At 42.4% G+C, this 25,359-nt stretch overlaps 2 protein-coding genes across 2 annotated transcripts; one reads left to right on the top strand and one right to left on the bottom strand.

Annotated features, from left to right (window-relative positions):
* Window positions 1-4,130: 4,130 nt before the first annotated feature.
* MRPS35 (mitochondrial ribosomal protein S35) lies at window positions 4,131-17,970 on the bottom strand. Its single transcript, XM_048300498.1, has 8 exons — window positions 17,796-17,970; window positions 16,319-16,362; window positions 15,301-15,468; window positions 14,848-14,908; window positions 13,767-13,906; window positions 13,246-13,355; window positions 12,722-12,791; window positions 4,131-4,586 (listed from the first exon to the last, which is right to left on the bottom strand). Exons 1-8 carry the CDS (start codon window positions 17,968-17,970, stop codon window positions 4,314-4,316), a joined length of 1,041 nt encoding a protein of 346 aa, XP_048156455.1. The 3' UTR covers window positions 4,131-4,313.
* Window positions 17,971-21,315: 3,345 nt separating this feature from the next.
* Window positions 21,316-22,455, top strand: LOC125325108 (probable G-protein coupled receptor 19). The gene has a single exon (XM_048301833.1). The coding sequence runs from the start codon at window positions 21,403-21,405 to the stop codon at window positions 22,453-22,455; it is 1,053 nt and encodes a 350-aa protein (XP_048157790.1). The 5' UTR covers window positions 21,316-21,402.
* The last annotated feature ends 2,904 nt before the right edge of the window (window positions 22,456-25,359 follow it).

Below are 25,359 nucleotides of genomic sequence, written 5' to 3'. Positions count from 1 at the left end.
ATAGGGAAGAGGCTTAAATCCATAATGTATGTATTTATGATCTATTGCTGAACTTGCAGATACAAAAGCCTGTCTAAGGAACTTAATTCTTACAGTATCAGTGGAAACAAACTGTGAATGTGGGCCATCCCCTTTCTCCTCTGTACCATTAAGGTACTACTGTTGTCAGATAAGTATTCCAGAGTTCAGCTGAAAACTGACAGGTTCTATCATATTGCAATACCTTCCTGACCTGAGACTTGCATTGATTTCATGTCCCCAAATCCTTAATTGTCCATTCTTCTTGGTCAGGCCGAGCTGTGTCCTGAGTGCCCCACAGAGCATCTGCTGACAGCAAAATCAGTAGTGCTTCCAGCTTGTTTAACTCCTCTGTGCTATCCATGCCCTTCCAGAGCAGCTTGAGTCAAGAAAAAAAAAAAAGAAGAAAAGCTCATCTTATGGGATGGATACTGCTATTAGATTTCTTTAAAATAGAGTCAGTCATAGGTAGTTAAACACTTGCTTTCAAAAAGGAGAGATTTCACCTCCCTTTGATGCCTTTTCCTGGTCTTAAAATCAAGAGTCAAACACAGAAGGGGAAAAGGGATTTTACCTTGGTATTTATTTTAAGGATCCTTAGGTGCACACGTCCAGATCAAATGCACCTCAATGCACACTGCAATGCCCCCCCACAAGATCTGGTACAACATTATAGGTCTTGCTAATTAGCATGTCTATCAAAGATTCCCCAATGAGAGGCTCGAGTGAGCCCCCCTCCCCAAGGAACCTTCCCCTGGATGGTTCTATCTTGGTTTACAGAATGTGTTCTGGAGAGGACCTTGGGGTCTGGGGCACACTGATCCCTAGCTACGAAGCTTCTAAAATGTTTAGTCTCCTAGCTGAACAAACAAGTCCAAGAATGTAGGCAAAAAGCACTAGGAATACAGAAGCTGTAAAAAAGGTATAACAGGGGTATAAAAGAAAAGGCAAAAAATCTTCATGGCATCACCTTTACTCTCAGAAAAGTAACTCCTTGCCTGCAGCAAGCCACAGCCATTCCTGATTCCCTGTTTTTTTCACCTCCAGATTAGTGACTGTAGAGTGCACTTAAGAGCATCCTGATGCACCTTTGAGTCTTACCCTCAATATGATGTTCTGGAGAAAGAATCATATCATGCAGCTGGGACCTCAGTTCTCACCAGGAAAAGATAAGGAGACAAAGTGATTTCTATCTGTCCCACAAGCAAATGCTTCTGGGACAGCAGGGAATGACTAAAGCAAGATTATGTTCTGAAGAAACTTCTTGGCTTGTTGACAGAGGAAAAAAATAGGCAGGAGAAGGGTTATAAGAAGCACAAAAGCAGAGCTATTTTATTACAGACTGAGTCACAAGAAAATAAATAAATACATTTTAGGTATGAGGGAAAGCAAGAAACGGGTAGCAAGATGATTTGTCCAGACAGCACATCCCTTTTTAGGCAACTGTCCCTTTATCCCTTTCTTGTGCTTGTAGCAACACGGTGCCTGAAAACAGGGAAAAAAAATGTCCACTCTTTGGAATGTTTATACGAGGAAGGTTAAGTCTCCTCAAGAGCACCAGTGAAACTGAGCATCACAACTACCCCGTTCACTGCCTCAGGTGTGCACAAAGGGATACACACCTCAGTCATTTACATCATAATGTACATGACACATTAACAAGTGCCCAGTGCTAAAGATGTGTTTATTATTGTGCTGCAGAGCTGCTTTAACCTGTAAGTCTTAACCTCTAACTCTTCACAGTTTTTAAACTTCAGCACAGGTTTCCAAAGAGATGGAGGATGCAAAAGTCATATACAGGAAAAGAGAGATGTGTAGTTTACCTCATAAAAACATGTGCTGTAGTTTACATCCTTGAGGTTGGGAAGACTCCCACGGGGCTTAAGATCCCAGTGTTCCAGGTATTCTACACAGTCACAGAGAAATACTGTCACCTTCAAACACTAACAGTTTAGAGGGAGAAGCAGAAAAGCAGAGGGGAACATCCAAGAGCTCAAAATAGCATCCAGGCTGCCTTTTGTCCTGCCCACTGCATTACACAAGTTCTGTACTGTAACATAGAAGCCATCAGTAAAAAGAACAAGTGTAAGTCTGAGTTTTATCCCACCATTGCTCTTGGCCAGCAGGCATCATCTGTTGTTGGGAGAGACACTTGGCTGTCCTGGTGCTCAGGAGACAATCACCTTAAATCCTTGAAACATTTATAGGATATATGTAAGTTAGGCTGGAACACTTCAGAGAGAGCTGGGGAAGCCTGTGCATTTTAGGTTTTCCATAAATTAGCTGTGAAGCTAACAAAAAAATATCCCTCGCTGTGCTGCTCTTTCTACCAGATATTATTATTGGTAAGGTCAAATTGTCATTTTAGCTATGACTTCCAGAGTTCTGCTTAGGCCCATTCAAATACTGTGAAAAGTAAAGGAAAACGGGGTTGTCCTCTGCTGCAGAGGATTTTCTGAGGTGCTCACATGTCCTGAGCACGGAAGGACAGCTCTGTGGAGAAAAGCAAACTTATGGGGCTTGGGGTTTCTTAAGACATTTCAGGGCCTTACTCTTGCCAGCCCTGTACACACCACTGGCTCCACAGACTGGCTCCTAGGGCAGCCCTTGTGCAGGCACTGACAAAGCTAATTAAGGAAACACATTTCTCCTGTGCACATACTAGAACCAAACTGCCTCTGGAACAGGGCCAGGCACAACTCCAGGCACCAGCCATACCATTCTCTTGAGTCAAACTGCACTTACTTCCTCAGTCATTTTGGTTTCACGGCTGTTCAGAGAAGATTTGGAATTACACAGATGTACCGTTTCAAATGGGAATTTTAAACATTACCCTCATTGTCCCTGGATAAATGAGCAACCTGATAACAGCTGAAACTTTCCCCATATTAAGCTTCTGCTAAAACTTTACATTAATGCACATCCAAAAGGAAGGCCTTCCAAAGAACCAAGTAGATCAGTGCAAAATTGGGATTACAGGACAAACATTTTCAGTCTTAGCTACAGCTCTGGCAAATTCTCATAGGAATTAAAAAGCTGCATTAAACTTGGTCTCTCACCATATGAAAACAATCTTGACCTAAGAAGAATCCTTCCTAAACTGACAGTGTTTTGGCAGTGGGAACAGATCCACTCCTTGCCTGTATGTACACACAGAGCACAGTAAGAAATCCTAGCAGGGAGTGAGTCCAGCACACAGAACACTGCAGGAATCAATTCTCTTCAGCTTTCAATGTCCTTATTCTTACACTGCTTCTTCTCAAGGAGCTGCTGGCAGGGTCACATGGTCAGCTCTTTTATAGGTATGCATAATCCTTAACTCCCTCTGCCCCTTCCAGAGAATGACTCTCTCCAAGCTGAAATCTTAGTAAGCCAGGAAGGTACAATAAAAGCAAGAATTATTTATGTCCTTTCAAGGTTTGGTAGGGGTTTTTTTTCTTAACTGTGAGAAGGCAATAAAATTGTCTGTGATTCCAGTGTTTTAAATCAATTCCTTTCAAATACAAATTACCAAATATAAGATAAACATCCATAGAATTCTTTTTCTGTGCTACACAGGATGCTACAAACTTTTTCTTTCCTTGAAAAGCCTGGGTACATTCAAAAGAGAAGTTGGCAGGCCTGAGGGTTCCAAGACTCAGTCCATTCCTATTTCGTTACAAACCCACCTCACCAACTCTGATCATTCCTCCTGTCCCATGTACTCTGGGATCTTCTCAACAACTGCTAGTTCACCTTCCCACTACCATCCCATTTTCCACCTTATTTTAGAGACAGGTGCTTTTACATAGGTTATTTGTTTGCCCTCATGGTAACAACTGAGAGCATCACACTGTCCAGAGTGCTTCAACACCTCTCTGAGTCAGATTACTTAGGCAACATTATCCTCGTTTTACACATCGGGAAAAATCTGAATGGCATTTGAAAAGCATTTAGAGCTCTTAATTTTCAGACTTCTAATTAATGGAATTGGGAGCCTAACTAACTTAATTCATTTTGACATTTTTGCTCTAGTTAAATGCCCAAAGAAGTGTGAGAAATCAGAATGTGATTAAGCAGAGCACTGAACCAGGATGTCCCATGCTAAGAAAACGCAGAATAAAACATTCCAGTTACCAGTATGAATCCAGACATACTTTATTCAAAGGACAAGATTCATGGACAGGACTTAACTCATCGTCCAGTTTCATGTTTTGGTTCAGGTTCTCAATAATTCTACATCCGTATCATTTAGAAATACTAACACAGGAGTTGAACATTTCTGTAATGATCAGGTGTACCTGCAGACTCTGCTCTCATGCTTGTATATTCAGTAGTTTCTTCACAGATTCCTTGTACTGAGACATGTTACTTTCTGTTTCACCTTCGTTTTTAAGCGCAGTGACCGAGTTTCTGTAATTCTTAACCACTTCAGATGTGAGCAGCTCCTCCTTAGTGACACTACTGACATTCTCTGAGGCTTTCATCTGAAGCAGCGTGTCCAAGGCATTTTTCTGAGAGCGACTATTCTCCCAGTTATACTCTTCCATGTCTTCCTCAGACTTCTCGCTCTCCCACTTCTCAGTTTTCTGAAAGAAAATACATAGCCTTAAAAACTACCCAAGACTGAAACAAAGCGACAATAACTTGAAGAAATTTCTCTCTCATAGCAATTCCCTTGAAAAACTGCATTGATCGTGGAAGTATTTCCTCCTCTAGAGTCCAAGGCTAGTAACTCAAGCCTGTATGAGCAGGATGAGCTCCTTTCTCCCACTCATCAGCTTCTTTATGTGTCTGGCAGATACAACTGGGTGAGTCAGAGTGGGAGGAAAAGCTTATGGACTATACATAATGAATAACTAAAAGCCTTGTAAAAGTAGTAATTTTAAAGAACCCTAAACCCTGCAGTTCAAGAAGCAGTCACTCAGCTGTTATGCCCCTAGCACAGAATTCTGGTCTGCCTACACTGGCTGGTAGAGGGAAAGTGAGACAGTCCCTAACGAGTGACCCATGACGTGACTCATGAGGAAAAGCACCACCAACAAATCCATTTTTTCTTCCTGCAAAACAAACTGCTTGAAAGAATCTCTATCCACAAGGTGCTAATCTTTACCTAATCAGTGCTGCAAAATTAGACAGGATCACAAGCTGGGCACTGACAGAAGACACCATCCCAGTGCCTGTAAATACACTTGTTCTGTATAAATTCTGTTTCTCAACACTTCTCCAGCAGGCCTTGAAAGACTCTTAAAAGAATATTTCAAATGTTGTAACCTGCTGGTTTTGTATATTTTATTTTTATTGTACTTTGATATATACAGATGCTTCAGTGATATATTTGCATTTTTTTATATTGCAGGCTGTATGTTTGAGTATTTGTAATTATTTAGTACTTTACTTATGTAACCAATATGTTGTATCTTTATAGTACCTCAACTATGTAACAATCACAATTGGAAGTATTTTGGGTTTAGTTTCGCTATTCATGTTTTTCTTACAATTGTTATAAAATCATGTCTAAATAAAACTTGCATTTCTCTGCAAATATATTCAAGGAAACCTTATAGTGAAGCATTTATATCATACAGATTTTTCCTTTTTTAAAATCACTTGCCAAAAAGGGCTCTTCAGTAAATTTTTAGCTATGCTATGCAGAACCAAAAAAAACTCTTTCAAGTCATGGGGGGCAGGTTTTTGTAGTTGTTTGGGGGTTTTGTTATTTTTTCATTTCTGGAAGGGAGGTAAGGTGGGGTGTCTGTGTTGGTAGTGCTTTTCATTTGTTTATTTAAAAGTATTCTTCCCACTAAGCATCAAGGCTGCTGCAGTCAAACCACAGTATTCAATAACCTTTAATTAAGCCCCAAGATTTTTCTTCCCCTCCAACTCTTGTGTGCTTGGATTCCTCTATCTGAATTTAAAACACCTTCCCAAATGCTGTGTCCTGCACCTGGTAAATGGCATCTCTTGTCTTTTGAATCCGAGTCCAAATGTTTAGTCAGAAGCAGCAATTCACGCTGCTCCAAGGTTCATATGACTGACATTGAACCCTGGACACAATAAGCCACAGGAGTAAAAGTACCTCACTCAATTTCTAGAGGGGGAAAAGAGGAACAAAAGGACATCCTGTAGCCCTGTATTGCTGAAACATTAATGGAAAAGTGGGTACAGTGAAATGTTCCTTGTATGTTTGACAAACCCTGCAATCCAGGGTGGAGATTTACAGTTTTAAACTAACAACATCATCTTTTCACATCCCTTGTTTATCTGCAGAATGGCTATCCAAGACATTTTTTCCCCCAAACTCCAGCAGAATTTTCAAGCCACAGCCTCTCTCACAGGGATAGGGTTTCTCAGGAGTAAGGGAATATGGGTATCACTCCTGGTCACTCCCTGGGCCAAATTCATGTCTGAAGTTCAAACAAAAGATCCCTCTGAGGCTTTTAAACACCTCTAAGTCATAGCAGAGACAACAAGGACTAATGACAGTATTACATTTATCTCTTCAGGAAAATCCTTCTCTGCTCACAGTAACTCACAGGATTTTGGAGATGCATGCCAATAAACAGATTAAGATTTCCCTACCTCCTGTGAGCAATACAAAGCAAGATTTTAAAGCAACTATTGAGTATTTCTTTCTTGGAATCCCTCCCAGCAGAATGATGTTGTCAACATGGATTTTAAAATAAAATCTGACTGCGTGGTGGGAGGTGAGGGTGAAGGTAGGAAGGGATTTGACAGTAGAGGGAGATTTCCAAATCCATTAGTTTTTGCAAACTAACTGTATCCAGTGAAACTTAAATACCTTTTCAACACAATTTGAGAAAAGAGAAAAGTGGCTGTAGAATTATATACGCAATTGGAAACATCCCCTACGTAGACAAGCACCCATGAACTCTGAACAGAGGAAATGTTGCACGTGTTGCAGTCTCTGTTTCAAGTGTTATGAATAAAACTAATTAAGACAAGTAAATAAAAATCAAAAATTAGGTCTTTATCACTCAAATTTTGTCAGTTGAATTATTTTCGTCCCCTGCAAATTTAAAATGGTAGTGAACACTGAAGTCTTAAAAATGAGAATAAAACTGTGAGAAGTGGAATACAAGTGTGATACTGTGCAACATTTTCCTAGAATCCCCACTTTGTGAACCAGATTTTAAAAATAAGAATTCACTAAAAATGGTTTTCCTCATTCTATCATGCATAAGACAGAATCTCGGTACTATCCAGTTTGGCTGAAGATGCACTCAGCTGATAATTTTAACCTTTTCCTCTTATAAAACTTACAATAAGAATCAAAAAAACCCAAACCAAACTACCAGAAAACAATTTTCCATATAAAGTAAAAGATCTAAACCTATGACTGAAGAGGCACAGAAAGGCTGGTTTTTTCACTTCCTAATGCAAATATAAAGAATTATTTTTTCATGCCACAAATATAATAAGGATTTGTTTCTAAGCAGATCTTTTATGTTACAGTTTAAGCCAGTATTTTGGGAGGTTTACAAGCCTTTACAGTGCTTAATCTGAATTCTGAAAGAGTATGAATGTAAAATAGCACTTTGGAGAGTCAAGTTGTTTTTTACATGTAGGCCATTAACAAAAAGCTTCACTTTATATGGTATCTTAAAGTACAGAAGAAAGAAAAGAATTTGGGATCTCTTAAGCAGGCATTTCACCATCAACGTGCTCGGGGTTTTTTCAGCCAGTTTAACTTGCACAATTTTGCTGCTGCAGTGATACAGAGGCTTAAAATTGTCAGCTCCCTGATGTTCCTTTTGGGAAAAACATTTTAACTAAAATTTCCCTAGTGACACACAGAAATCTTGAGGGCAATTAAAAACATGACTCATGTTGGTTAATTTTCTTGTCAATGGTTTGAACAGTTAAACATTAAATGCTGTTTAGCAAAGATCAGGTATTTTAAAAGGATTATTTTTGAGGGGAAGGAAAGTTCCTTAAATTCCAAGTCAAATTTCAAATTCTGTATAGCCTGGAATAAATACAACTGTATCTTTGTACTGCACTGAAATAAAAGATATTCTATGTGGTACAATAATCATAGATTTTCAGATAATAAATGACAGCTATGCTAACATTTTCCAAATTACTGGGAACCTTCAATCCTAAGAGGAGTTGCCAAAAAAATTATGTGCTTATCTCTCTGGATATAATACACTTTTGATCTGTACTATTTAATTAACAACTTAGAAATATCAACAGAAGTTTGTAGAAAGGCAAAACCTATTTTTATCATATGAGATTGGATACGAAAATTGTAATTACTTGGTGATGTGGAGTAAGTTAAAATCCATTCTTCTCAATAAGGAGAACTGTATTTTCTAGGACACAGCAACGGCACAGGACAGGTAGGACCTCTAGAGGGTCAAGGGAAAATCAAGAGAAACTGTGAGGACTAAACACTCCAGTGAGGCACAAATGTGCAACACAGAAGGAGAACAAGCAGAGAAACAAAAACAGAACTCTGTCCCAAAAAGTAATACTGCTTAAGAGATGCTCTCATGATTAATGATGCTCTCGTAATTAATGATACTCTCAAGTTTAATCTCTGGCTCTGTAACTAACTCGATGAATTTGCCATCAGCCTCTTTCAAAACTAAGGACAACATTTAATTTCTCTAGGCTGGAGTGGCTGCATGCATTTTCTGGAAGATCCAGGCTTCTGAAAGGGTCATTTGTAAGGTATTTATCTACCTCAGTTTGTTTACTGAAGGCTGATCAGGTAAGATTTTGATCTCATCAAGAGAGATCAATGATATTAAAAGTACAAGTCTTTGATGATTTTCTGTTTGGTTTTTTCATGTCTATGCCCCACGAGACTTTGTTTCACTCTAACACAGAGACCGAAAATTGAACCCCTGCAAAAATTGCATTTATGCATCCAAAAGGAGCCTTGTTTGTCCAGCAACAAGAAATATGGAGCTTAAACACAAGGTATTGCAAAAAGCTTATTACAGTCAGAAACATTACAAAGACAATTCCTAATTCAACATTTTGCTGGAATGCTCATCCTTTTTGGTTTCAAGAGGTAAAAAAAAAGTGTAACCTTCTTCTACTAGAATACACATTTCCTGTCAGGAAACCTCCTTCCTTTGATTTTAAATGTTTGAATTCAGAGAAAATTTATTAGATTTAACATCTACTGTAAAGCCACTTTAGCTTTACCTTTTCTGGCTCTCATTACTGATGAGGACTCTCAGTTGTTGGATTCTGGTGAGCACACAATGGAATCCATGGTTCAAAACAGAGGATATATTCCAACATTTAAAGACCAGCCTCACTTCAGCCTCAGTTTGCATTACTTAAACCACATATACTGACACACTGAGAGAGAAGCCTGTTCTAGCTTGGGAGGGCACAATTACACCACCCTCCATTGTTCTGAGATCCCAAAATCAGGAGATTTACCCTGAACATCTTCAGTTATACTAAAAGTTGGCCAGGGAGTTTCAGCAAGACTTGAGTGCCACCTCCCACTGCAACTCTACAATCCCCATGTCATAACCTCCTGAGTGCTCCTAACATGAATTTTGGAATCCTAAGTAGCCAGAGACCTGCTTAGGTTTCAACAGTGGACTCCTATCCTTTCACATATTTTAGGCTGAATTACAAGGTAAACTCCCACTATGAAACTGCAAAATTCTGCTGTTACCATCTGTTACTGGCACAACCTGAAGTGGTAAAAATAATGTTTATTTGGAATGGCTTAAAATGACTGTATTGAAAAAAAAGAAGATGAAGCCTAAAGAAAAGCTGTATGATGGATTTGAGTGTTATCTCCAGTGGTCATGCAAAAATACCCATTCAGCATGCAGACACAGACTCTGCATCCCACCAGTGCCTTGCCACTGAAATCTCTAAAAAAGAAATGCAAAAGCAGTTCCCCTCTAATTCAATCAAGCTGTACAGCCGTGGGGTTGATGGATAAATTTTAGTTAAGCCTCCAGTGTCACACTGTCTGTCTATTCTTCATTTTTCCCTTCCCTCACCTTTCTGTTTCAAATTCCTTGCTCCTTCAGCACTACCAGCATCTACAAGGCAGGCACAGAGGTGCACCCAGAAAACCCTTTGGCTATTATTATCCATATTAAAAAGCCACTTCCCACCTACTGCTATATTCTTTCTTCCTTACTGTTATTTATAAGTCTTGAATCTTTCATCAGACTTCCATAACTACACTACCAGAATAAGTGAGAGAATTCCAAAATGTGGGTTGCATTACTCTGCTGTTAATATATCAGATTAGACTTCTTACTATAAGAAGTAGTGGAGAATAGAAAATCCAGGCCAACTTTTTAGTAATCTTTCAAGATCTCAGCTTTGCAAGGCAGAATCGAGATCCTTCACTCTCCCTCATGTTGTGTATGTTGAAACACCATGTGGAATTGGAGCAATAAAAATATAACTACTCTCAACGTTTTTCCTTACTGGAAAATTGACTTCCTGCTGCTGGACTTCTGAGTGATAAACTATTAATCCAAGCTGTGAAGGAATCAGTCCACGATCCTTTCAACCACTTGAGGGCAGCAAACTCATGCTCTAAAAACCACTTGTACCATAAAAATACATCCCCGTTTTGAGTGGTGTTACAGCACTCAAGCAGTACCATCATTTAAAGGCAACAAAATTACAACTGGTTAAGCTGCTGTTTAATCATCTGTCTCATATATCTCACTCTTTCACTGATTAATTCAATCCAGGCACAATCCTGGGGGATAATTTGAAAGGAATCACAGAAAAAGTCCACAGAAGACAAATTTAATTCTTACTAATTAGGGCAAGTCAGCTATCTAATTAATACATTCTGAAAGCTAACAAAACACAAATATTTGATTAATAACCTGACAACTAGTAAACAGGAAGCAAATGATCTCCAAGTATTTTAGAATGACAAAATAAACTAACATTCTTAGATTGTAAAGATTTTTAAAACTGTTCTAAAATAACTGAACTCATGGGTCTGATACTGCATTTATAACTGTAATAAAAGAATGATGCATAGCTGGCAACTAAAACATAATTACACTTGAAATTACATTTCCTGATGTATATCTGCATATAACTTTTCCTCCTATAGATGCTTGCCAATTGACAAAATCCAGTAATCCAGGTATTAATGTAGATCATAGGAGTTCTGCCACATTTAACGAGATCACGGGCAAAGTTTTCAGGCTTGAGGGCAAAAGTTACATGCATCCAGCTTTCCTTCACTCAGCAAGAATGGAACACTGCCCTCATGTTTTGATTCAATTCCATCAGCCACGTGCATTAACTGTGTGGCACTGCTCTGCTGAGAAAGCCATCAAATCCTACAATTAGTTCTGCAAACAGGACTGACGTTACTGCCTAAATGGAAGGTCAGGCCCTGTCCATCCCCCTCCAACACTAAAGTTCATGTAAATGAAAATAAACCACACATTGTTTGCTCATGGCTTACAAAACAGATCCAAACTATCTTTCAGCAATTTATTAAAAGGCATTATCCCTCATCAGGGGGGAAAAAACCATGCCACAAAACAAACCATGTCACACAAAATAAAAAACCATGTCTCAGGAAACCATTAATTTTTCATGGGAATCAAAGACAATTACAAGTGATTGACGAACTCATCAAATATTAACGTGGAGGATGAAAGGTAATAAAAGTACAAGAGACTTGTGCATATTCAATACACACTGAACACTCCCATATCAATATTGCATAGCCCTGTCTGCCAGCACTAATTAAAGCTGGAGCCCAGCACAGCCGTGGTGTTTGTCTGAGATTAATAAAGTGAGCACTGTCTAGCTCTCTTGTCATTGCTTAATACTGGAAATTACTCTGCCATTAATTTAAGATTTGTAACACAATGTGATGCTGTTGGGGAGAAAAACATCCATGTGTATTTGAAATCTATAGTAAATGTTATCTTTCACTACCAATTTAATTTGATGCACTCCACAATTACAGAATTATCCTTCAAGGCAACTGCCACCGAAAGGGAAATACAGCTCATCCTCCTTAGTGTGTTCTTAACATCAGCACTGCAGTGATCAAAATCAAGAACAATTCATAAAAATGCTAAGTATGGACATTCCACAGAACTGTTCTAGAACAACTGAAAACAGTAAGTAATGAGTTTTAGCAGTGGATAAGGTAAAACTTCTGTCAGAGTCACACACGGAGATGATGAAGGCTTTCACTGTCTCCAACAATGTGATAGTGACATAGGACATATAAACAAAGTTCAGTCATCCAAAACATTACTATGGATTGCCAACAACAATTTCAGTTCAGACTGCTCACTTGTTTTCTGTAAAAAAAGCCTGGAAGATTGTTGAAGGGAACCAACACAATTAACCACGAAAACACAGGACACAAGTGTGAAGAATTCCCTGTGAAAAAAACATCTGTGGTCAGAAGGTGGGAAGGCTGTCCCTTTTCTGAGCAAGAGGGAGCTCAGAAGAGCAGTCATCTTGAGGTAAGCTACGTGGGAGACCATTTAAGAAGCAGAACACTTCCAAATGACAACCATGGCTTACTGCAGCCCAGGAAGAGCCCAAGAAAAGGCACATTCTAATTAACAGACAGGAGTTTGGAATCAGACAGAATGTTGTCTTGGTTGAATTTGAAGAGAAGTGAGTTGGAAGCAAATAGAATTATAAGGTAATTTACTTTAAATTATGACAGAGAGCACACTAAGAGAGCCCATGCACAACTGCTTACCCAGGATTCGTGGTACAGAACTGTGAGCAGGTGCATGCCATAATCATAGTTCTGTCTTCTTAGGGGACACCTGGAAATGCAGAAACATTGTTTGGAACAAAAGGTTAAAACTTACCATCAAATTTTCTACTGTGTCATCTTAGGAAATGCGTGGTTAATTCCTGTGCATTTCTGAATTACACACAACCAAGAATAGTATCATAGAAGCAAGAGTAATAAGAACACAGGAAAATGGGTAGCTGCAAGTCAGCGGAAAATATACAATATCCAAGAATTTACAAACCTTCTGGAAACATTATAAACTTTGCCCCCTGTGCCAAAGTGGAATGCAACACACATTAAGTCTGAACTCTTTTAAAACCCGTTTTTAACAGTTAATAACAGGAGTAGTGTTAACTAAGTCCTATTTTAGCCTTAAAATATTATAATCCACCAAGACAGTAACTGGTATTACTAGAAGACACCCAGCCTCTTTTCTGCTGTGGCTATTACTACAATACTTGTGTTTCCTTCTGGCAGCTCACCTGTCTGTTGTAATTGTGAGCATATCTGTCTCCCGACAGTACCGCTCTCCCACAAGCTTAATGAGCTTCTTCTTTGCGTGGTCATCCAAATTCAGGTTAGAAAGTTTAACCTTCAAGAAAAGGAGAAAACAACTTTAATTCCTTGTTAAATCCAAACTCTGAAGTACTTGAGACAGGCACATCTTCTATGAAGAATTAGGAGAGCTATTTGGGATACGTTTGCAGAATTTCTTCTGATTGTATCATGTTGGAAGTCTTAACACAAGGCAAGAGTAATGTGAGTATTCAAACAATATAAACCTGCGTAATAAAGATTCCCACAACGCCTTACAAGTCCCAAGGCCAGTCAATATGAATGGGCAGATTGGTCAGGAACACACAGATGTACTCATTTGCCAGTGATTCTGAATTCCCTCCATTTCCCTCATTTCCTTACAGCAGATCACACTTGCATGTTTGAAAAGGAAAGCCAAGCATTTAGGGGTTTGAAAGAAAGGCTGTTTACTAAAACTACTACTTACTCTTAAGGTCACCACTCTTGCTTTGGGATTCCGAATAGAAGTCCCTGAAGACACATAATCTACTGTTTCAATTTCAATGGGAAAATGCTGTTCACATTTCTCATCACTGTCCAGAGCACTTGGCCATTCAGTGCAGAAATCTGTACAATAAAGAGAAAACACTCCCAGTAATACCTGTCTGCTATATTTGGCTGTGTTTTTTTCTTTCAAATGTATTGCAATACATGTTTTTAAAAGTACTAGACCTAGAAACCATACTCATTTAGGTAACAGCAGTGTTTCTGCTAGACTTGCTCCAGTATTGCCATGCCTCTCTTTGTACTGGCTTCCCTACAACAGGATACAGTACTCCAGATGCAGTCTTACAACTGCCAAACAGGATCATAGAATGGTTTGGGTTGGAAGTGACACCTCTACTGTGGGGATTTTTTAGTAAATCCAGCTGCTCAAAGCCCTGTTCAACCAAAGCTTGAACACTTCCAGGATGGGGCATCCACGGCTTCTTTGGGCAAGCTCTTCCAGTGCCTCATCACCCTCACCACAAAAAATGCTTCCTTTACCTGAGCTCCTCATTAAGTTTCCCTTATTGGCTTGCTGGGTGGAAAGATGCTCCTGGTCTCCAGTAGATCCTGTATCTCCCCAGAAGACCCTGCTCTCACAGAGGGTCTCATATTAATAGCTTTTTGGTCATTAAATGCAGCCCATAATGGCTACTGATTGAAGCCTTGTTCAGTCACAGAGTTCTCTGAGAACTGAGTCACATTCATCACTCGCCCTCTGTAAGACACTAAACTATCAACTCATCGGTTCAAGCAAGGCCTCGTGGAAAAGTAACATTTCAGTCTTACTGTTGTGCTGAAAACCTCCTGAGGCCTATCTGCTACCAGCTGGATGACTCCTGGCAGTGGCAGGAAAGCAGGCAGTACCAGCCAAAGCCAGCTGAATTGCTAGCTTCACAAGTGTACCATGTCTCACCTCCATCACACACAGTTATATTTTGCATTGTCTGAAAACTTCGGGAGGTGGTTTAAAAAGAAAAAAACAACCAACAAACCCCCAAAAACCTCACCTCCCCCCTCACCTTTGAGAGCTGCACAGTGTTTCTTAATTGCAGGAGGAGTAAGATGCAAAAAATTGGGAATCTGAAACAGACACATTAAGAGTTACCAAAATAACAGCTTTTTGTCTGATCATAAGTAAATGGGTATTACTGAAATCTGATTACCCTTCTAACTTTTGATAAAGCACTACAACATGCTTAAGGAAATATTCAGGTAAGCAGACTCTTCTCAAGTCTGATTTAGAGAAAGACTTAACTCTGTGATAAAAACCACAGGCACGATCATCCTAAAAAGTCTCCCAACATGGTTCATTTGTTAATTAACTTTATATTTGTTACCACTTAGAAATTCAAGAGGACTATCTGACTTAACAATAGAAAGCAGTCTCCAAGACAAATATTCCAATCAAAGCAGGGTGGCCTAAGTGAACAGTGACTCTAAAAGCGACCCCCCAGCGATGGCACGTGTCTTACCTTGATAAGTTCTAGGTTGCCTTGTTTGGGGGGAGGCACTCCTCCCTTCACTGGGTAACCCATTCGGATTGGGAGAGGCACAGAGGCAGGCTTGAAGGCAGCTGCTGTTGGGTACACACTGCTCCAGTCCTGATCAACAGCCATCCTCTCTGTCCTGGGAGGTGCAGACTAATCAGGGGAAAAGGGGACAAGTGGGATGGGAGATACACGGGATGTAAGGCAGGATCAATGCACCAGTGATTTCAGGAATCAGTTCCCACAGCTGGATATTTCAAGACACCTTTACAGCAAAAGTTAGTGTTGATTTGTAGAGGAATTTTTAGCAGAGCGACTCTCCCATCTTAGCTACCACGCCTTTCCAAATCTTCCACTGTATTTGATGGCAGAGATGCTTAGGAAGAAGAACTTGCCATCTTCCTGCCTTGGGATAAATCAGGAGGGGGAGTCAAACCAGTACAGAATTGCAAACTCCATCTCCTAAAGGGCCTGAATGTGTGGTGGGGGACAAGACAATGAGCTTTAAAATTCTTGAATCCTGTAGGTGTGAAACAGTTCGTAACTCATAATGCTGAAATTTCCTGCCATAGAAAATCCAGAGCTGGGACAAGGTAATAGCTCACTGCAGAAATAGCTTATATCCTTCAATAGCTGACCATCATTTCAATCAAATGCTCTTAGAAAAAAAAAAGCTTTATGCAAGAAAGCAACTACCACAAATCCTGTAAACCCAGGCTGAAAACAACATTGACATGTCTGGTTTACTGGAAACGCAACTTTAAGTTACTTTTCAGACCTGTACTACATGGTGTCAATGCAAGTTACCCATCAGCTTAGTGTTACATTTTTGTTAACACAGACTGAAAAGGTTACAGAAAGCAGGTGCTGGCCTGGAACAGTCCCAGTGCATTGTGTCACCTGGACCTGACTGCAAAGGGGCTCCTGGGCAAACTGTTATAACATACAGCTTAGAAAACTTTCCCAAACACCTGAGCTAACAGTAAATCATTTCAGTACTTACTGATCTTACAAACTGTGGTGTCCTGCCTCTTCTCCTTACTGAAGCTGAAAGAAGGAAAAAGAAAAGAGAAAAACAAAAACATTTAAAAAATAAATTAGTATAGAGTTTTGGGAAGAAAGAATGTAGCATAATTCTGTTTGGTTTGTCTTTGTGATAATATCCAGTAATAATCCCCAATCTTTACATGGAAGAAGCTGAAGATCAGACACTCAAGACTGCAGATTACTAATTATTTTTGTAAAACATAATATAAGAAAGCACATGGAGGACAAGAGTGAAGTACACTTTTGCCTTCACCCCTGTGGTCTCTTTCCCACACAGCTGTTCAGTCACAAATCACTCTCCACCAGTAGCACAAGATGGATAAACTTAAAAGAGTTCCTACTTGCAAAAGGAGAGTGCCATGGCTCCATCCTTTCCTTCTGACAGCACAGCTTCACACCCTCTTCTGTGCCACACCAGCTCAACTAACCCCTGCATGAACACTGGATTGTTTCTCTTCTTGAAGTGGGGATGGGCAACACGTTGATCTGGCTTACTATGCAGTCCCACAGAAGGTGGAACAGGAAGTGAAAGAGTTTAATCCCTTTCAGGCCTGGGCTTTTCCACGCTCTACTTTGTAGCCCACTGATTTCACCGGGCACTGTGGTGAGGGAGCCCTAGGGATGCGTGAAATCAGCAAATACCACAGGATTTGCAAACTAAACACTCATCCTTGCATGCTTGTCTTCATTTCCTCCTCCTCCTCCAACTCTAAAACACTTCCAAACCCCACTGTCCAAAAAACACCACCAGAATAAAATGGCCTCAGACACATGAAGGTGAACCTGATGACATTTATTTTCAAGTGTCTGATTTGAGTTCAGAGATTTCATCGATTGTGCATATTTAGCAAAAACCAATGACTGAGATTTAGGAGGGGATGTTTGGGTTCTTTTTTATCTCATTCATAGATCTTACAACCCTACCCCATAAAACCTTCTGGATTTCACAGGTTCTTTCTCTTCCTTATCTGAGGACTTTATAGACCCTTTTCTCTTCATCCTCTTCTTGCTATTAAAAGCTTAAACCGAACGGTACATCCAGGGCACTCCAACAAATAATATACAGCATTCCCTTATCCCTCGACCTACCTTTTGTGTGGTGCTTTCACACGCAGCCACACCCCACAACAACCTTACTATTTCTGTTACAAACATCCGTAATTTCAGCCCAGGACGCCTTTAACTACTGCAGTGTCACCGGCCATCACTCAAAGGCGCTTCCCGCGACCTGGCGGTGCTCCGGGAAAAGCCGACCCACAGTTCCCATTCGCAGAGGCCAGGCACGACACGAAAGGTTTCACAGGAGTACACACAGCGATGAGATTCCCTCGGGGAATCACCTAACACAGGCAGCGCTCCGCTGCAGCCCTGCCTGCCGTCCGTCCCGCCATGCCGGCGGTGCAGCCCGACCGCCCCGGGCACCCCGCGCTCACCTTCCCGAGGCTGCGGCCCTTCCCTGCGGCTCACCGCCGCCGCCGACGAAAAAGCGGAGCGTCCCCCGCGAGGCGCGGCCGAGGCCCCGCCGGCGGCCCGGCACAGCCCGGCCCGGGACAGCAGAGCCCCGCAGCTCAGCCCGGCCCGGCAGCACCGCCCGGCCCGCGCCGCCATCCCGGCCCCGCCGCGCTCCTCCCGCGGCCCCGCCCGGCGCGACGGCGGCCGGCTCGGGCCCGGCCCCGCACAGGCGAAGGCGGCAGCGCCGCCCTCACGGAGCCCTCAGGGCCCGCTCTGCCCCAGGCAGGAGCCGTGGGCTCCGCCATCCCGGGCTCTGCCCGTGAGCCCGGCTGTGGAGCGCTGAATTGGGAATATCCCGGGTCGGAAGCGCGTCCTGGCCCTGCACAGACACCCCAACCACCCCACCATGTCCGTGGGAGCGTTGTCCAAAAGCTCGTGGAGCTCTGGCAACCTTGGGGCCGTGACTGTTCCTTGGGGAGCCTGTTCAGTGCCCGACCACTCTTTTGAGGGAAGAACCTTTTCCTGATACCGAACTTAAACTTCCCCTGACACAACTTCAGGGCATTCCCAAGTCCTGTCCCTGGTCACAGAGAGCAGAGATCGGAGCTGCCCCTCTGCTTCCCCTCATGAGGAAGTAGCAGATGGCCATGAGGACCCCCCTTAGACTCCTCCAAGTCAAGTTTTTTCCCCTCACAGGTGAAAAGAAAACTCCTCCCCTCAGTCTCCTCCAATTTCTTTTTGGGGGATTTGTTTTTTCCCCCCAGAACTGAAGGGGAGGAGGACTGGTGAAAACAGCCATAGAATACAGATCAGAACAGGAGATCGAGACAGTGACTTAAGAAGAAAAATTTAAGTCAGTGCAGCTGTAAATCGAAACAGGATCTCACCAGTAAAATTTACTAGGATGAGACACAGTCCTGAAAAAACAGTGTATTTCTTAAAACTGGTAATCAAAACCTTCTGCTAAAAGTTTGATGGCATTAATCTCTCCTTCATGCTGTTCAACCAGAGCCTTCTATCTCTCACATTCACCTCTTCCCACAGGATTCTTCAACCCCCCTTTTTGTTGCAGAAGAAATCAAATCGTGCTGGGCTACATCTGAGACACACTAGAAACCTGAATGACAATGGACAGTGACTTTTCTAGCAAATACACTGCGGAAGGGCTTCAAGATTTTGACTCGAAAGAGCTTCAAAATTAAAAGTAATCTAAATAGCTGCCTGGAAAGTCCTGTGTTAAAGACATGGGTACTGATCAGAGCTTGGGCTTTAGAACTCACTTAGAATGAAGTGAAATATCAACAGGAACACTGAGAGTTTCCTCTGGAACACAGCATGGAACCTCCTTTTCAAGGGAAAGCTCCTTTCAGCTCTCCTCATGTTTTAGCCACAAAATAAATCTTGATAGGGAAACAAAACTGTAGGTAGCACAGGTGGTCCCAGGAAACTGCCCAGATTTCCAAGTCTGGTCGAAAAAGATATGTACAATTTTATCCATGTTGCATCTATTTTGTGTAAAATATACCAGTATATCATCCCGAAGGACAGGAAATGTAAAAGGAGAAAAAAAAAATCTAAGAAAAACATGTAAACGGAAAAGACTATGTGATTTGTTTGTATATAGAAAATCAAAACACTGACAAATATCATGTGGAATTGGAGCAAGGAGAATTGAATGACTCTGAATGTTTTTCCTTACTGGAAAATTGACTTCCTGCTCCATTTGCTTCTCTTTCCTGCTTTCACACGGGACTTTTCAGTGATAAACTAGAAACTGAATTTTCCTCTCTGCTGCAGCACAGCCAACCCAGAGTCCAACATCTTGTGTGGATGACCACCTTCCAAAGGAGACTTTTAAATTTAGTAATGTTTTACAAGGCTCAGAAAGCAACAAGTTAACATACATTCACCACCTGCTGGTTTTAATGGGAGGAGATCCACGGCTGTGTGAGCTGATGAGCTCTTTGCTCTGCCTGTGACAGCGTGGCCAGCACTGACCTGCAAATATCAGTGTTAGTGCATCCATGACCCCAGGAGTTTCAAGGCTCTTTTACAGCAAAAGTTAATGCTGATTTGTAGAGGAATTTTTAACAGACAGCCTTTCCCATTTGGCTACCAGGCCTTTCCCAGTCTTCCGCTGCATTTGATTTCAGAAATGCTTAGAAAGAACTTGCCGTCTTCCTGCCTTGGGATAAATCAGCAGGAGCAGGAAGGAGAATAAAACCAGTATGGAATTGAAAACTTGCCTTCCTAAAGGGCTTGAGTGTAGGGTGGCAAGCAAGACAATGAGTTTTGAAGTTCTGAAATTCTGAAAGAGTGAACCAGTTCGTAACACCCAGGTTACTGAGCATTGGAGGGGAACAGGGTTTGGCTGCTAGTATGCTTATCAAGGATTATGTTATTATGGTGGAAAAAGTCTCTTCCCAAATCTGACTGTCCTTCCCAGAGGTGGGCAAGGCCAGTCGTGTCTGATGTCGTTATCAATGACCATGGCCGACGGTGCCGAGTGCCCCTTCAGGCAGCGAGCAGGTGACACCGATTTGTGCATATGTTGGTCCCCTGGAGGGTAGGAAGGCTCTGCAGAGGGACCTGGACAGGCTGCGTGGCTTCAGCAAGGCCCAGTGCTGGGTCCTGCACTTGGGCTACAGCTATTCTCAGCTTGCAGAACTCTGTTACAAAATCAGGGGCAGAGGTTCTCAGTTGACTGTTGGTGTCAGTTGCTTCTGGCAGTCCTTCGGTTGTCCCTTGGGTCACCCATAGACCTGCAGAACCTTTGAGCTGGTCCTGCTGTGAAGGGTCAGCCTTGCTGCTGCCTGGGTGGAAGGCCCCTGACCAAGGTAAGGATATTCCCCATCTCCCTATATTCTCTCCAGAGCACACAGATCCTCAGCAGCTGACTGCAGCCACATGTATTGACAGTTCTGACACGACAAGCCGAGGCTCCACTGCTGGAACTCAAAAGTCTCCCCCATCCCTCCTCCAACCTCTTATCTCATCTATCTGAGGACACTGACCTCCTCCCTCAGTATTTTCCTTCTGTGTCAAAACTCAAGGTCAAGTCAAGGGTGCAGAGACCCTCTTGGTCTGCTTTTCTGACACTTCCACGAACACCAGGAAGTACAGGTCATTTCTGGGATCAGTGGGGTGTGTTCCGCTCACTCAGTGTGCAGCTAACGAGCACTGGTGAAATGGCACCTCAGTTTCCAGCTGTGAAAGGGACACTCATCTTTCTGTAGACAGAAATGCCTGTCTGAAATACTCAGGCCATTCCTAAAAATCTTCATGAAACTTAATGTTGTCTGCTGTGCCAGGTAGTGTCATCATATATTTCTGACCCTTTTCTCTGAAATCTACTACTCTGAGTATGGAGACTCCTGAGAGTTATCTTTTATTGGTTACTTTGGGCTTTTTGCACAGAGCTGTTCAACAAAACCTTTTCTCTCCTCTCTGTCTGCAGCCTGAGCAAAAGATGCGGCCGAGGTTGCCTGCAGCATAGATAACAGCAGTTGTCCTGTTCTTCCCTTTACCTTGCTCCTGCTGCAGAACACGAGCAACCCCAAAGCCTCCACTCCTTGTGCTGGCTACGAAATGGCAGAACCCCCAGCTCCAGGCGCCAGCTCCAGCAGGAACCACTCTCTGGTAGAGTACGGGCTGAGGCCGGGGGAAATCGCAGCTGCCAGCGTGGTTTGGGGAGCGCTGTGGCTGATTTCTGTCTTGGGAAACTTCCTCGTTTGCTTAGTGATCCACAGGAGCAGGAGGACACAGTCCACCACCAACTATTTCGTGGTGTCCATGGCCTGTGCAGACCTTGTGAGCAGCGTGGGGAGCGCGCCCTTCCTGCTGCTGCAGCTGAGCTCCGGGCGGTGGATGCTGGGCAGCGGGGTGTGCCGGCTGGTGAGGTACATCCAGTACCTCACACCCGGGGTCCAGATCTACGTGCTCCTCACCATCAGCGTAGATCAATGCTACACCCTAGTCCACCCCCTGAGCTTCAAAGTGTCCAGGGAGAAAGCGAAGAGAATGACTCTGGTCTCTTGGCTCTGTGGTGCTCTGTTTGCATCACCAGCCTGTTTTCTCTATGGCTCCAACAGTGACCACCACTGCAACTTCTTCCTCCCCGATTCTTGGCAAGGGGCCGCCTACAGTGTCATCCATCTCTCGGTGCTGTTGCTTTTGATCCCATCACTCCTCATTATCCTCTGCTACCAGAAACTCTTCACCTACATTTGGAGAAGTGGCACCGAAGACATGGCTGGCAGGAGGACAGTGAGTCTTGTCTCGAGAAGAAAAGTGAAAACTGTCAAGATGTTCTTCATCTTTGTCTCGGATTTCCTCCTGTCCTGGCTCCCTTACTTCACGGTACAGTTGTGGCACCCACAGGAAACAGACTACAGAAAGAGCTCCTTGCTTTTCCTGGCTGTCACCTGGATCTCTTTCAGTTCCTCAGCCTCTAAGCCAGTCCTTCTCTACATCTATAATGCAAATTTCAGAACAGGGATGCAAGAAATTTGTTGCTTGAGGAAATACCCCAGAAGCAGTATCTACACCATGACCACCAGTTCCAGGACAACCAAAAATAATCACAGTGGGATCACAGATATCCCGGCACCAACCCAACCTCCCCAAAGACTGCACCTGTGATGTTTTTAACAGAGAAGTCAAGGAGCATGAGCTTGCCAGGCCTGGTGAGTCCAATCCCACAAATACGTTTGCCAAGAGGGTTTCATTACTTTGAAAAGCTATGGGGGTCCTATATTCCCCCAGAAGAAGGAGGATCTTTCACTCTTTGGAAGCAATAAATAGTTATATGTTTTAGAGCAGCTCCTAAGGTACAAAAAATAAATGTTCCATATTATTTAATGGCTTAGGTTTGATGCATTTGTTCTATTTCATTTCAGTTTTCATGTTCTGCTTTGGAGAACTCCTCTCCTGGAATCTACAGAACGAGAGTCCTTACACTCTCTACCTGTAGAGAGAAAAGGGAAAGAAAGAAGCACTGCTTGTTACAATCCCTGTAAAGGATGGGCCATAGTGTATAAATGCCTAAATCCACCCAAAGCCACCTAGGCTTCTTTCCAGGATGTCCCTGGGGATATTCTTGCACTGGGCTTGTCCCTCTTGTTCAGACCCCACTGGTCTGGTGGACAAGGTGGTGTTGGGTTAATGGCTTGACTTGATAATATGAAGGGTCCTTTCCAACCTAAACGATTCTAGGATTCTGTCTCCTTCCAGTCTTCCTGTGCCTCCATTTCTCTTTGGGAATAACCTCCTCCTGGGAAAGTTGCAGCAGATTGTTTCAGCAGAGTTTGACTGCAGAAGGGGTTCCTGGACAAATTTCCAACTCACAACTTAGGACTCTTCCTCCACACGATCCCCAACAGAGGAGCCTTGGGCTCTGCCATCCTGGGGCATGTTCCAGTGTATGGCTGTGGAGCCATGGAGCCTGACTCCATTGCATGGAGTCATCGGATTTCGTAGGTTGGAAGGGAGCCCTGGCCCTGCACAGACACCCCAGCAATCCCACCCTGTGCATCCTTGAGAGCGGTGTCCAAACACTCCTGGAGCTCTGGCAGCCTTGGGGCCGTGCCCATTCCCCGGGGAGCCTGTTCAGTGCCCCAGCACCCTCTGGGGGAAGAACCTTTCCCTGATACCCAGCCTCACCCTCCCTGACACAGCTCCAGCTGTTCCCTGGGTCCTGTCCCTGGTCCCAGAGAGCAGAGATCAGATCTGCCCCTCTGCTGTTCCTTTGGAGGAAGCTGCAGACCCTGCTGAGGGCTACCCTCAGTCTCCTCCAAGTCAGTTTTTTCCCCCTCACAACTAAAAATACAACTTCTCAGTCACTGGACACTGTTTGTCTCCCCAAAACAGGGACAGGCTTTTTCAACAACCTCTTCAAGGAAAGCTTTGTGGATTTTTTCAGGAAAACGCAAATGGATTAATCTCCGGGAACATTTTGCTCATGGAAACAAGATGGTGATGCTGTCATGTGAAAATCTGGACTAGGCAGTGCTGCTTTTCATAAATTTCTCTCTGCCTCAGGCTGTGTCAGGTGCAGATGTTAATTGGGTTTTTTGGTAGCAATATACTTGTGCCCCTGGCTGTGCCCAGGAGTTCTGGTTTTAATCTGTTTGTTTCAAGTTACAACAGAGCTGTAATGTATTTTACCCTTTCATTACTAATACAACATCTCACGGTGACTTCATCCACTTTAGCACAATTATTGGTCAAAATGCATTATGGATGAAGGACAGTGAGTAATTACTACTGCTAATTGAAGTATAAACTTTGCAATTACAGATTTCCACAAGATATTTGTTAATTTTACAAATTTTGAGGTATGGAATGTCCATCCATTGTTAACAGCTGATGAAAAAAGGACAAAGAAAGACATGATGGAATTTTTAGTAGCTGAGTCTGATAAATATTCAAAGCTAAGATTAATTATTTAAATTATATAAATCTCTGTATTCTCAAAGTTAAGTCTGAAGTGAACATGTCCAGAGATCAAAGACAGCGAGGCATCTGAGTGAGCATTTGGGCTTGAGCACGCAAAGAGGTTGAATTTATCCTGAACCTGAAAATTGAAGACTTTATATCCTGATCTAAAAATGGAATTGTTAGTAGTAGTAAGGTGCATGGACACACCTTTGGAGGGTATACGTTCCTCATGCTGTACACACGGGATATAAAATGGCAATCAATATTATATAATGCATTCACAAATATCCCTTATAAATAATAACTGCTTTTCCAATTAAAAAAGAATAAGTTTTTGCATCTTTCAGCGTGTGTCAGACATACCCCATTGCCCTCACCATGATGAGTCATTGTCAAGGCTGAGAGAAATGCTGTGTATTTACACACCCCTCTGCTCCTATACATCCTCAGGACAGAAACTTTGCAAGTCAGTTTGTGCACCTGAATGCCAAATGGAGAGGGATGTTAGTGTGCAAAGCTGGAGAACTCCTTGGTTTACAGTGGTACTTAATATAATGAGTGCATTTTACAAATGCTCAACAATGCTTTAGCCAGTGTTACTGATCTTCTGACGTCCTGCTCTGTATTCTCACCAGAACATTCTTACTTAGAAGCCACTCTGAATTTTTTCTTATTTTCCACATTAGGGTAACATAAGACGAGACCTTTTGTTGTTGAAAGCATGTAGTGCCAGCCCCAGAATAAGATCAGCTGCAGGTGTTATATGTTAGCTTGGAGTTCCTGTTTCACGACTTCAGCGTGGGTCACTTGCACGTCTTGGGTTGCAGTATCAAAAGTTATTGATTTATTTTAAAACCCTCTTCAAATTTTCCTGGTTTTCCTATAAAGAATCCAGTAAGTCACAAATTTTGTTTAAAAGTCAGCTTTTAATAGAATGATCCATGTTTAGCACACTGCTGCTTTTGTTAAATTTTACTCCAGATGAACATCTAATTACCTGCTTCGGGAGGGTGCTTTTAAAGAAACATTTATGGGATGTTCTAGTTGCTAGAACACATACCTCTCAAGCTCACTCACTTCTTCCAGAATCCTTACTGTCACAGCAGC

The sequence above is a fragment of the Corvus hawaiiensis genome, chromosome 4, assembly GCF_020740725.1.
Source record: "Corvus hawaiiensis isolate bCorHaw1 chromosome 4, bCorHaw1.pri.cur, whole genome shotgun sequence".
Lineage (NCBI taxonomy): Eukaryota > Metazoa > Chordata > Aves > Passeriformes > Corvidae > Corvus > Corvus hawaiiensis.
Note: the sequence above shows the minus strand (reverse complement) of the source record. Positions and strands in the feature narration are given on the sequence as shown.

What these genes read in the sequence shown, in the direction of transcription:
- MRPS35 (XM_048300498.1), bottom strand. Translation starts at nt 17,970, where the DNA reads ATGGCGGCGCGGGCCGGGCGGTGCTGCCGGGCCGGGCTGAGCTGCGGG. An exon ending in CACCACAGTTTGTAAGATCA is followed by an intron (nt 15,469 to 16,318) that starts GTAAGTACTGAA and finishes TCCCCTGATTAG; the next exon opens with TCTGCACCTCCCAGGACAGA. An exon ending in GCAACCTAGAACTTATCAAG is followed by an intron (nt 14,909 to 15,300) that starts GTAAGACACGTG and finishes TGTCTGTTTCAG; the next exon opens with ATTCCCAATTTTTTGCATCT.
- LOC125325108 (XM_048301833.1), top strand. Translation starts at nt 21,403, where the DNA reads ATGGCAGAACCCCCAGCTCCAGGCGCCAGCTCCAGCAGGAACCACTCT.